General features: G+C 42.7%; 1 protein-coding gene across 1 annotated transcript in view; it reads left to right on the top strand.

The window, feature by feature from the left end:
* LOC121698428 (radixin-like) overlaps positions 1-13,791 on the top strand; it is a 44,104-nt gene that overhangs the window by 8,132 nt on the left and 22,181 nt on the right. Inside the window, 1 exon segment of the mRNA XM_042080521.1 lies at positions 10,190-10,273. Coding sequence (XP_041936455.1) covers positions 10,190-10,273 — 84 coding nt within the window.

The following is a 13,791-nucleotide window of genomic DNA, read 5'->3' as shown; positions in this document are numbered from 1 at the left end:
TTGTGAATCTATTCTGCTCCGTTGCACAGGGCTCTCTGTGGCCAATTCTGAATGTGTTGCTTTATTCAGTGGACAGCGGAACAGCCTGTCACCCTGCCGCCTGCTTGCCCTTACTCTGGCTCTGTGTGTGTGTTTGGGGGGGGGGGTGATCCAAAGGCCCCCCCCCCACAGGAAGAGGCCCCGCAGGCATCCTCGCGCGTGTCTGTTTTTGTTTGCACAGAAGGAGGTGGAGTGTGTATGTGGCACTGTGTGAGCGACAGGGCCCCCTATAAACTTGAGGGGCGCAGCAGCATCCTGTGAAGGAATGGAAGAAAGACTGTGTGTTTCTGTGTATTTATTTGTAAAATGTAGCTTTCAAACCTTTACCAGTTATATGTGTGTGTCCTTTGAGTTTAAATGACTGACATTTCTTTAAATGCATTGGCAGTGTGTGAAGGGGTGTTGGGCCAGTATAAATGAGTACATAGGATGACATAACTTTAATGAAATGACTGTTGGTTACGGTAAGCATTTCCTCTTAGAAATGAGTGGGTGAGCTGCCCGGTAATTGATAGAATAACTGAATGGCTGTCATCAATTTTGAAACCAGTTTAGTCAGCCAAACTGCTGACATCCTGACTCTGCTGCTGAGGTAAAATTTGAATGTGATACAAAAAGCCTTGGCCTGTGTGTGTGTGTCAGTCAAGCAACAAACTACTAAAAGACCTGTCTGTGTCTGCCTCTATTTCTGTCTGTAGGCCTGAAGATAGGCTACGTATTTTTGGTATCAGTGCAACATGATGTAGCCTACCGTTTGTGTCTTGCAACAAGCATTTGAAAGAAGGAGGGAGCTCTGGTTAATGAGCCAGATAGGGTAGCTGCCCTTAGCCCTGTTGGAGGATTAGGACATGTTGGGGGCAGGGTTGGTCTGTCTGAGATCTCCCAACAAAGCCCCTGTTAAACGGCTTACCAACAAACAGCTGCACATTTAATTAAAGAGTGTCTGTGAAGCCCAAAAACACAAGGATGCAGGGGGAAAACAAACACACTTGCCGTTTCACAACTCCTACTTCAGTCTTTTATCTTGACTGAAAAAATTAGGATGTTTCTTACGTGCAAAACGTGACACTTTGCCACACTTGACTAGACATAGTAAGCTTAACTAAACTAAACGGACCGTGCCTCTGACTCCAGAAGTTAACCATTCAGCACAGAGAGTGAAGCCTACTCCTTAGATGCTCAGTTGCAATTTGTTCATCATGGCCCTGCCCTTTACTCTCAGGTCAGCATTGTGCTGATAACTTTCCCCTTGTTTAGAGGCCTAATCTTTCTTTTGCCTACTGCTTAATTCATGGGTTAATTTTAGCACTTGGCTCAGGTTTGGCAGGTACGTGTAGTAGTAGCTTTTTGCCACTTCACTGTTGAATCCAGATTAAGCAATTTTGTTTGTTTAAATGTGCTTGTAGTAGGAACAAGGCCAAAGAGGTTACTACACTAACTCTAGGTCCAGCAAGCCAGTATGCAAAGATCACACAAACTCTGTCCTCTTACTTAGCCTGTCCTACCCTCCAGTCTACACGTGCACATTCACTGTAACACCATTTTTCCTCTTCCTTACTTGCAAACATCTTGCATGTCCTACCCTGTCTCTCCCTGAGGGATGTCGGGCGAACAGGCTAAAATTATACATGCCCCACCAATTCAGTTGAAGAATCACATGTGCAGTGGGAACTGGAGCAGGTATGCCACACCACTGCAAGAACACTCCCGTTAATTTCCTACAATGGTTTGTAGCTTGCTCTGTAATAGACAATCACACATTAGAGTTTTGCATTTTAATTGCTTGTTTCTTTTTTCCCAGACCCTATTTGGCCTTAGCTCAATACACATGCCCTCATCAACAAACACTGCTACTCAAGTGTGTCCGTACACACAGCAGTGTGCAACCCTGTTTGAGTGCTGCTCATGTAGCATGCAGTAACCTGGCACTCGAGTGCATGCAGAACTGCATTATCCCGTGTGAATTTGCACTCATTCAACACATGCTCAAAAAGCTCTCATACAGAACTCAATTGTGCAAGTGCATATGTTAAGACACGTATGCGCACGCACACAGAAAGCGCACTCGCCACACATGGACACGCTAATCTCACTTAATCGTTCGCTTGTTTTTGTGAACCTTAATAGTCTCTGGATCACAACCAAGACGGTGTTGTCCGGAGTGCAGCAGTACTTGATTTTGATCTTTTTTAGGGCCCTCTGTGATTGTCACAGTTTCTGCTGGCTCATTGTGTTCCTGGAAAGAGGAGCGTCTGAAAAGTGCAGATCTAAGCTTGTTCTCATGTCCCTATTTATTGGCCTTCCCTTCCCCCGCGGCTCTCCACACCTAGCCTTTTGGTGGACGGAAGAGATTGAGGAAAGGAGAGCTTTTTTTCCCCCAGCCACACTCCATCAGTTCAGGGTGACGGTGGGGTTTTGACTGTGACTCACTCCGCCCATAACAAACATAAATAAACACAACACCACAAATATGTAGAGGAAATACCATTTACGAGTTGTTTGCCTATTGTGGCAAAGTAGTCACTAATCTTCATAAGTAAACAAAAATATGTAAACTCATATGTAAGCTCCTTGAATTTCCCCTTGGGGATCAATAAAGTATCTATCTACAAGCATTCTGTTCAGTTTTGCTTGAAGTAAAATTGATAATGTTGCACTTTACACCCTACATTATACTCCTTACAGGAAATATCACACACACATGCACACGCACACACAAACTCTCACTACACAGCTTACAGGCCCACACGTGGTGTGTTTACTTAGGCGTACGGCTACACTGAGGATGAGACATCTGCTGTCTGGGGTAAAGGTTAACTATAAGGCCAGTGAGGTCCTACTCTACATGCACTAACGTTAGGCTTCATACCACCCATCAGTGACCAATGGGCAAGCCTTTTACAACATCATCTGCATCATTGAGGAAAAACAAGCGAGTTAAAAGATAGATAGATAGATAGATAGATAGATAGATACTTTATTGATCCCCAAGGGGAAATTCAAGGGTCTCAGTAGCATACAGACATCACACACAACATGCACTTGCATGCAAATGGTAAACATAAGTATAAACATTAGGGGTGTAAAGATTAACCGATACGTATCGGTATCCGTTTTTAACGTGTAAGATACGGCTACATCGATACGTGAAGCCCCGTATCGGAAAAAAACTGAAATGAACTGGTCGTTATATCGATTTACTTGTTATGAATCGGTGCACAACCTTTTCTGCTCGCTCAGACTCATTTACGTTCCAAGCAGCGCGTTCATCCCACTTCCGGTTTTGAAACTCTACGTGGCACGGAATTGTGGGTAATGCAGTTCGTTTTTGGTTACATTCATTGCCCAAAGTTGTCAAATGACCTCATTACCCATACATCTATTGCAACTTAACCATGTGACAACTTGCACTCGGTCGGCTTTTGTTTTTCGAAATCCATCGCGAAATTAAGCACTTATAGCATTCCTAAACAGCAACGATAGTCTGTAGAGTAGCCTTACCTTTGATGAAGGGATTTCCTTAATGTTATATAATAATTTGGCCCTTGCTGCTAAAACGATGCATAAATTATTAGCCGATGATTTTGTTCATATTCACTCAGACTTGTGGCATTTTAGGTTTCTGCATTAGGTCTACTGTTGGAACAAAATAAGCCCAGAGAGTTCATTGATTTGTAGGCCTATTTTATTCTTGTAGGGTAGACTAGGCCTATATGAGAAAAGGCCAAGAGTGTCTTAAGCACCGTTTTATTTTATTTCGGTATTGTCTTACCTCAACAAGGCTACAGCTCCATGAAAACAATCAGATATAACTCTATAAAATCTGTAAAGTCTATAAAATCTATTTTATGTTGTATTTGGCTGCTGTGCTTGACTGAAATTTAGACTATTCTTTTTTCATTTCAATACAGTATATGAAACAAACCTCAGTTTAGATAATCATATTCACACATTTTGTTGCCTAATTGACAACCATGACCATGGTAATTGATGATATAAAATGAATGTGCACCTTGAGCAAATTATAAAAAATCTTTCAGAATGCTTTCCATTCTTGAACTGCATCGAATTGCATCGAATCGCATCGCATCGAATCGTACTGAATCGTTTTTTATAAACATGTATCTTTTCTTGTATCGAATCGTGCCCATATATCTAGATGCGAATCGTATCGTCTTTTACATAAGAGATTCACACCCCTAATAAACATATAACTAAACTCCACTGTACAATAAAGACAGTAGAAGATAAGAAAGATAAGAAAACTAAATACTAAATACACTATATAAATTAAATTAAGAAAGTCCAATGTGCTTGAGGGTGATCAAGCATAAGACGCTTGTAGTGACAGGGCCGGGACTGGTAAGGTGCTAAAGGGAGTGAGTGTCATGGTGAAGGTGCAAACAGTAGTCCAACCATAGTCCTTAGTTATGTGTGCATGGCAAGGTGCTCAAGAGAGTGAGTGTCATGGTGAAGGTGCAAAAAGTAGTCCAACATTAGTCCAACAGTGGTCTAGAGACTAGCATAAATAAAATGGACAAATAGGAGAGTAAAGTCTATGGTAGACAAGGTAAAATAATAATAATAAAAAAAAAAACTATTTCAGTGCAAGAACAGGTTGAGGTAATAGGGTTATAGCCATTCATTCATTCAGTATTGTAGCAGAAGCCTGACCGCAGCCATTGATCATGTGTGCTAATATAGCATGAAAAACAGTGTAGCAGTAAAACAGTAGTGAAAACATTAGGCTGTGTACAGTAGTAAAGCAGTAGTGGGCAGTCAGTACTCAAACATGGAGAGGGTGGAGAGGCAGACAGACTAAGCAGAGAAGTCTATCTCTCCTCTTCCCTTTAGTGAGGCATTGAACAGTTCAATGGCCCTAGGAACAAATGACTTCCTCAGCCTTTCAGTTGTGCATGGCAGTGAGCGAAGTCTCCAGCTGATCAAGCTCTTTTGGTTTTTGATAGTGCTGTAGAGCGGATGACATTCATTGTCCAAGATGTTGATCAGTTTGTTTAGGGTCCTTTTGTCAGATATTGAAGTGATGCACTCCAGTTCAGCTCCCACTACAGAGCCAGCCTTCCTTACCAGCCTGTCAAGTCGCCCAGCATCCTTCTTCTTTGTGCTTCCTCCCCAGCATACCACAGCATAGAAGAGGGCGCTGGCCACAACAGACTGATAGAACATCCTGAGGAGCTTGCTGCACACATTGAAGGACCGCAGCCTCCTCAGGAAGTACAGCCTGCTCTGTCCTTTCTTGTAGAGTGCATCAGTGTTGGCTGACCAGTCCAGTTTATTGTCCAGGTGGAGACCCAGATACTTGTAGTTGCTTACCACCTCCACATTGACCCCATCAATGGAGACTGGTAGCAGAGCGGGCTTAGACCTGCGGAAATCCACCACCATCTTCTTGGTCTTTGAAGTGTTTAGTTGAAGGTGATTGAGTTTGCACCACTGCACAAAGTCCTCCTGTAGGCTCCTGTACTCCTCCTCTTGCTCGTCCCTGATACACCCCACAATTGCAGTATCATCAGAAAACTTCTGCATGTGGCATGACTCTGTGTTGTAGCAGAAATCAGATGTGTACAGGGTGAACGGGACTGGAGAGAGCACAGTTCCCTGTGGCGCTCCGGTGCTGCTGATCACAGTGTCAGAGAGGCAGTTCTTCAGTCTGACGAACTGTGGTCGCTCGGTCAGGTAATCTGTAATCCAGGTTACCAGGTGAGCGTCCACACCCATCTGCAAGACCTTGTCTCCCAGTCTGAGGGGTTGGATGGTGTTAAAAGCTCTTGAGAAATCAAAGAACATGATTCTGACAGCACTTTTCCCGCTTGTCTAGGTGAGAATGTGTCCTGTGTAAAAGATAAGTGATGGCATCGTCCACGCCCACTTTCTCCTGGTATGCAAACTGTAACGGGTCTAGTGCATGGCGTACCTGGGGTCTGGGCATACCTAAGATCAGTCGCTCATAGGGAAAGCATTACAGAGGTTTTTGTGTAAGCATTTGTATAGTGTCTCTTATCCTACCGGATAAAGGTAGAGAGTCGACTGATATTTAGCAGACAATTTTATCCAAAGCAAGATGGACTTGCAATGGTGGGAATCGAACCTGGGTTGACTGATTGTCAGTCAGTGACATCACCACTTCTCCAGTATGCCAGAATAGCAGCTGGTCAGTGCTCCCTGGCCTCGGGAACATAGGAAATTGACCCCATCCAAAAAAGTTTTTTTTTCCAGGAGGTGTATGCGAGAGAAGCCCCTGACTGCAGCAAAACAAGGCACATGATCACTAGTGGGTCCACGTTGTCACACACACACCTAATGTTTGGTTTGTGTGGCTACTTCGTTCAAGTGCCACTGATGAGTTAAACAGTCACGTTTTTTTCTACACAGTATTATATGGAGAGAAAACATTAGCCTTTGAGTATTTTATTAGTCAGTTGTAAACAAATAACTCTTCTTATGTAACCCTTTTGTAAATGTACTGAAGTTTGCTCTAAATATCTACTTATCGATTATGCTAACTGTTAGCATCTCTATGGTATTTCTCATATACATTAGCCATAAGCTAACGCATTAGTTACTATTCTGTGACTTGGAATGCTAACCTACATGATCGCTCTTAAACAACAAAACATCGAAGGCACGAGATCTCGTCATACCCCTAGTGGTAGTCTATGATGCAGTCTACTAGGGATGCACTGATACCAGCATCGGTTTTCCTGTGCTCATATACGAACACTGGTACTTAAAGGCATGGCAAACAATGCCACTCTACAGTCAGTGAACATAATTCAGTGCCCTTGTGTTTGTGTTGTGTTTTTTTGCCTAATTTAAACATGAGTGGCACTTTGTTTTGAACAAATGTGTTAAAATAGACTAGCTATTTGGATTGCCAGATGATTGAAAGGCATTTATATTGTGATGTTTGTATTAATAGTGCCTCAGTGGCGATTGAAAAGGTATATGGGGAGGAATTTCTCATCCTTGGGTTTTTCTACAACCTTAACTGAACCACAAAGGTGAGGTCAATGAGCATTTAGAAACTCTACCCAAGTATTAAGACTTGTAAGTAAAGGAGAGGTCTATTTATGGATGACTGCAACACACAGGCCAATACAAGTTGAGAGGGACCTGAGCATGTTAAAATGGAGGAGCTCATTAATGGAACCACCAGTTACCGCATCCAACCTTCTGTTTGGACATGTTAATGATTCTCTCCTCATGCTTTCTTTTGTCGCTTTCATTCTCAGGGGCAGCCATGGCCCTTCGTTAGCGCTTATGGTTAGCGCTTCGGACTTGTAACCGGAGGGTTGCCGGTTCGAACCCCGACCAGTAGGAACGGCTGAAATGCCCTTGAGCAAGGCACCTAACCCCTCACTGCTCCCCGAGCGCCGCTGTAGCAGGCAGCTCACTGCGTCGGGATTAGTGTGTGCTTCACCTCACTGTGTGTTCACTGTGTGCTGAGTGTGTTTCACTAATTCACGGATTGGGATAAATGCAGAGACTAAATTTCCCTCACGGGATCAAAAGAGTATATATACTTGGATACATTATTCTCTCACTCTTGCTTGCTGGACGATAACACACTAGGGGTCTGCACGGCTACTTGAGTAAATCCAGTTAACCGGTTGAGACTCTACTACAGCAGTATTAATTCTATTCGACTTTCTATTTAAAGGATAATTCTGGTATTTAGCACTTTGAGTCCCTTTTCTGGTTTATTTTGGATGAACTAGAGTGGCGGACACCGAAATTTTGACACTTGGTCCTGTCGTGGTAAGTTATGTTGCCACGTCCCTGTTAAGTGTAATTAAGTTAGTGTAACAATCACAATAAACAGTGGACCTGCTTTTCTTTGTTCTGTTTTATGTTATGTAATTCCGTGTGTAGCCTACACAAGGCAGACTACCGAATTCACAGTTAACATTGTCAGTTGTTTGAATATTTGAAATTATTCGTATGCTTTCCCCCCGATAGCACACTGTCAGGGTTTATCAGAGGTACTGACATGTTGCATATTTTAGAGTCGAAGCCTCGCTTATGCACGCAGTAGTGACACTAGCACGCAGTCAAAGAGAGGGGAGAAAATCCTGGAGCGGCTGCAAATGTTGTTCTGCCTGTTCTGTTTTGCAGCTTGCAAAGAAGATTTCAGTAGCAAAAGGGTCTTTTATGTTTTATGTCACCGAGAAAGCGGTGAACTGAAATAGGCCCTCAGGAACGAAGCAGGGAGTGGGACCAAAAAGAGGGAGAATGTAGGATGCGTTGTGCAGGTTTCATGACTAATTAATGACCGCGGTAGAGAAAGGGGAAAGGAAAGCGGGCCTGGATACAGGAGACTGGGGCACAGAAGCGCACAGATGAAACTCTACACGCCAACACCAGCTGCTGGGATCAACTTTCTTCACAGTGTGAGTGTGTGTCTGTGAGGGGGAGAGAGAGAGAGAGATGGAGATGCCAAGAGAGCATGCGTGCCTTTTAGCATTGCACCCTGACGTACGTGTGTGTGTGTGTGTGTGTGTGTGTGTGTGTGTGCACACCTTTTGAGTTACATAAGATTTAGTTAATTGAGGGATTTTAAAGTTGTGTGTGTGTGTGTGTGTGTGTGGCATTCATGTCATCTCCGGGTCAGGATTAAGGCCCAACTCTGTGTTTTCTTTGTGTCTGTGCTGCCTAGATTCCATGTAGTAATCTGTGTATGGTATGAATTATCTGTGGTTTAAGTGTCTGTGGTGGCACGGAACAAGCTTAAGTGTACCCATTGGTCTGTTGCACACACTGTGTGTGTGTGTGTGTGTGTGGTGTGTGCGCCATGTGCACAGTGCCAGTTCTGAGCAGAGCTGCATCCAATGGTTGAGTCGCTGCAGCTGCTCCGCCTCAGCAGAGGGAGAGGGTGAGGAAGAGATTGGATTTGTGCCTGGAAGTTGAGCACTTGCCCTTTGAGAGAAACGAAAGGCCTGGAAGTGGTCTCTGGCTCACTCATTTGGAAGCGAATGTGACGCACACTACACTGTGTTTGACATGCTCTTTCTCTTCCCACTCCTGCGCATAATTGTGTATGTCTGCTTTGTCTTCTGGCTTTCTCTGACTGTCCTTGTTCCACCCCCTCTCCTTTTTCCTTCACAAACTTCCCTACCTCATTGCCCCTGGTGTACTCGAAAGTAGCCTATCTGGGAAAGGCTCTTAACATACCCTAACATATAAACATGGATGCATCCATACACAATTTACACACACACACACACACGCCTGTACACACGTGCGCACACACACCCCACACAAAAAGATTTTTGTTTGTCTGCCCAGAGAGTGCAGAACTCTCTCTCTTCCTTTATCTATATATCAGGTGGCTGGCCGGCAGTCCGTTGCCTGAGAGGAATGCAAGGGTGCATTATTCAGTCACCCGTGGACTCTCCCTCTTGGCACACATCTCTGGCTCTGCAGGGCTCCATCACAGCAATGCGGATTAGTGTGGAGTCTGCTCGCGGCGTCAGGTGACGCAGTGTCATCCACACCGGCACGGTCACCGCTGCCAAAAAGTACAAAGCCCTACAGCGGTGGGGTTCACATCAGAGTTTGCCGCATTACCAAACACATACAAAAACAGAGGAATGCTGAAACCACAGGGTTTTTTTTTTGTTTTTTTTCAGAGCATTAAACTTTTATGCTATCAATCCTTGATGTTTCTTGGGTTTTAAAACTTGGAGCTATACTCTGAGCTTTTGCTTTTTGAAGTTGAAATCTGTCATTGGGTTTTGTAGTTATTAATGGTTCTTATTGAAATATTGTTTTTTCCTGTATGCATCTGCATGTTTGCAGGTTTGGTTTTCCAGGAAGAGGTTTAAATGTGTTTTTTTTTTTTTTTTTTTTTTTTTTTTTTTACACAAGCTCTTTGATGGAGAGTGTCAATTTTCTTAATTATGGTTAAAGGCCATTAATTAGACCATTGATCGGAACCATTAAAACAGCGTTTTTGAGTGTGGAGGAAAAAAGCCTTCCCACTGTTGAACTGAAAGCTTTGACTTTTTGTCCGTGCTTGGTCATGTCTGTGAAATGTTATGCAATAGCTAGACATGTGTTTAGGTTTGTGGCTAATATAATACTATCTCTGCTTCCCTGCCTCCCCTCCCCTACCCCCTCTCTTTGACAGATCAATGTCAGGGTTACTACGATGGATGCGGAGCTGGAGTTTGCCATCCAGCCAAACACCACAGGCAAACAGCTCTTTGATCAGGTAGGTTCCCAGGAAGTGGGTGAGGGAGAGTCATCTTATGTTGCTTTCTTGGTGGAAGGCCTGAGCAGTCCAAGGAGTAGCATCTGTTGATGGAGCATCAGGTTTACGCCATGCACGTGCACAGGATGATTCAGGGTTCACTGCAGTGGCGGAACATCAGGGCCTTCAAGGCCTTCTCTGAAGGCCTAACTATTTTCAAACGAATGAAAAATAATAGTGTCTTTTATAACATTTTACTTTACCATTTATTATTCGCTTCTTCTTCTCCTTCCCGATCGTTCTTGACTAGGCTACTACCATATCCTACCGCTGCCCGCTATATTTGATTGACAGATTGTGTGAACAAATAGTGAGGGCGTGCGATACATTTTTATCCAATCGCATGTCTTCCCTTTTTAAAGCCCGCATCAGGCCTTCACAAGGAATCACTGCGTTTTCAGTACCTAAGCAACCATTAGAAATCATATGTTTGGATTCGGGTTGATTGATGGCTACATCTGACTGGTTAGCCAATCAAATCGACCTATTATGGTGAGGAAGGCAGGTCTGACTGCAGTTGGGCCTGCAATGTTCCAAAAGAATACCCGGAACCGTTCATCACGAATTTTGACGCTATCTATTTGACTTGAGGAACTTTGTGAGCATCTTCTGTCAGTCAGACTGACATTCACTGGAAAGGTACATGTCACACTGACATGGCTTTGGTTATAGCTATGGACAGTATATTGACCGTTTTTGTTTAAAAAATATATATTGATAAGCCTTCATTAAGCAAAATTATATCATGTAAAGTTAGTGTCCACTGGACTACATCAGGGCTCTACAGTGCGCCCATTTCACTCGCACATGCGAGTAAAAATGATGCCGTGCGAGTGAAAAAAAATATTTAGGCGCACTGGTGCGAATGACTTCTAACCATGTCAATGTTTGTCTACAAAATACACCGCAACATCGAGAAACATTACTGGTGCAAACCATAGAATCACGTCGCGAATGCAGCATAAAAACTACACCTCCCATCAACGTTAGCAGTTTCGCGTTGTGACTCGCTAGTAGTCGCTTCTATCAAATTCAAGAGAGCGCAGAAAAAGGGGAAAGTTAGACTAGCCAGCCAAGATGCAAAGATTGAAGAAATTAGTTCTTCTATCCACCGAATTCATTGGATATAAGAGGAACAGGATGAGATTCTGAGAATGCAGTGAGAGAAGGAAAGGTAACCTAACATGCCTTTTAGCCCAGTTGACGTATTGGCTGCAATATGCAAAATATAGCTGTAGCGAACAAACCGGCACAAAAGTACCCTCCCGTAATACTCCCATTTTATTCAAAGGTAGAACGCTACTGACAACTCCAGGCTTCCACGCATGTATGTTTGTTTACACCGAATACAAGCTGAAGTGCAAAACGAAAGTAGGCCTAACATTTGCCTACTGCCCCCATCAATGCAGATATTTCAAATAAAAACTAAAAGTATAAAACATATATCCTTGATTAGCCTATGTTGGGTTTTGTGGAAGAGAAAATGGACTGTTTTAGTAGTAGTAGTCTTATTAGGCAGTATGCAGTCAGATAGGTCACCATGGGCATATTTGGATTAGCTATAGATGGATTCACAAATAAATAAATTAGCCTACATTTGGCAGGATACCTGATATACAGGCTAAATGCAAATATGGCAATGTATTATATTATTTTACATTAACAAAATGTAGGAAAATGGAACAGACTGAAAATAAAGTAGGCACTGATCTTTAAAATCCTGTTTCCTGTAGCCTAAATGTTGTCAGTCATTCTTAATATTCGCAATTGGTGCTCCTGAAAATTTTTTTTAGTGTAGAGCCCTGGACTACATGTTAGCAAGATGCACATAATGTCAGCTAGCTCTGCTCGTACCGCTGGTCAGTAGCCTATGCAGGAATTGGTAAGTTTTTTTTTTTTTTTTTTTTTTTTTTTTTTTTTCATGTTTATTTGATAACATAGACTTGTAATACATGCTTATAATCTGGCCCTTTTTCAATATAAAAAGTGTTTTTGTGCTGCTTGCAAACCGCAGTGCTTGGTTACTACTGGATTGTATGCTAGCTTGAAGTTGTGTGTGAGTTGATGTGGCTTTGGCTTTGGAGTGAAGCTGTCTGGATCGGCATCTATGTGAAAATTGTCATTTGCCTTGGTTTCCTGCCCTGCTAATTAGTCTGACTATTTATATATCTGTGTTTGGTGGACATTATTGGTGAAATCAATGGCATGGCCATCAGACATTATGAAATGGGCAAGTAGTAGCAGCATAGGGCAATACATTTTCTGACTTATATGTTTAATCATGGTGGTGTGCTGAGAAATTTTCTTAGCATTTTCTGTTGAGACACTTTCTCATAAATACGTTTGGCAAACACTGTAGGATAGCCTACTGTAGTTCCACATTAGCTTTTGAGTAATCAGAGCAGCAACACAACCTAAAACAGTTGCACTGTAACGTTAACGTTAAAGCTACAGCTAAATAGGAGAGCCCTACAAACAGTCTGAAGCAAGTTTGCTGATGTCAGATTAAACTATTAAATGAACACATCATTGTAGACCTGTGGCAGTGCCATAGCCTATGTGCGTGCAAGTCATGAACATAAGTTAAGCAACCGATAGCCTAAATATTTCAAAATAGTGCACAAACCCACACTTGAGCGCACTTGGTGTTCACTTTCAATATGACATGGACTAAATTGCAAGTCTTCACCGGACAGTAGCAGGCAGCAGATTGTAATGAATATGGGTGATAAATAAGTAGCCTAGCCTAGCAGCCTATTCACTGCTGCTGATAAGGATGATGGCCGGGTGCTATTCGCCTAATAAAGATCTAAGCAAGGCGGAATTCAGCTCGGAACATTACTTGTTTGTCTAACGAAGATTCTAGAGTGCTACACAGATTTGCGTGAGAAAGAGAAAACTCCTGTGAAATGCTGGGAAATTTTAACGCTGAAATGCAAAAAACGCCCCCCTATTATTATTTTTTGGCAAAAAATAGTCATCATTGAAGGCCTAACCACTGAACGCACGGTCCGCCACTGGTTCACTGTATTGTAAGGAAAATGTACAGTGTACTTAACAGCTCATCACAAAGATTATTAATTTACACAGTGATGACGGAGCCTGCTCGTTTAGCACAGCAAGGGTTTCAGCCAGGACACCTGTGTTCTGTCCACTGTATCCAGTCCACCTTCTCAGATTTGTACAATTTCTGACAACAATTTGTCATGAATCAACAGTTGCACCAATATTTCTACTTTCCTACACCCTTTGAAATTCAGACTCTCAAAAATCTCAGATTTAATGGCCAGATTTCAGTTCAATTTTATCTAATGTATCAATACATTCTGTGGTGTTCCTTTTTGGGATTTAACCTATTTCCTCACCAACATGAATGAATGCAACAGAGGTAATTTCCCAGCAGCCCTTGTAACAATACAGATATGGAACAATGGCCACAACAGTCCTTCTCTTGTCCTCAGGCATAAAATTAGAGGCCA

Source organism: Alosa sapidissima, chromosome 23 (assembly GCF_018492685.1).
Source record: "Alosa sapidissima isolate fAloSap1 chromosome 23, fAloSap1.pri, whole genome shotgun sequence".
Classification (NCBI taxonomy): domain Eukaryota; kingdom Metazoa; phylum Chordata; class Actinopteri; order Clupeiformes; family Clupeidae; genus Alosa; species Alosa sapidissima.
The sequence above is the reverse complement of the archived record's forward strand: the minus strand, read 5'-3'. Positions and strand labels throughout refer to the sequence as shown.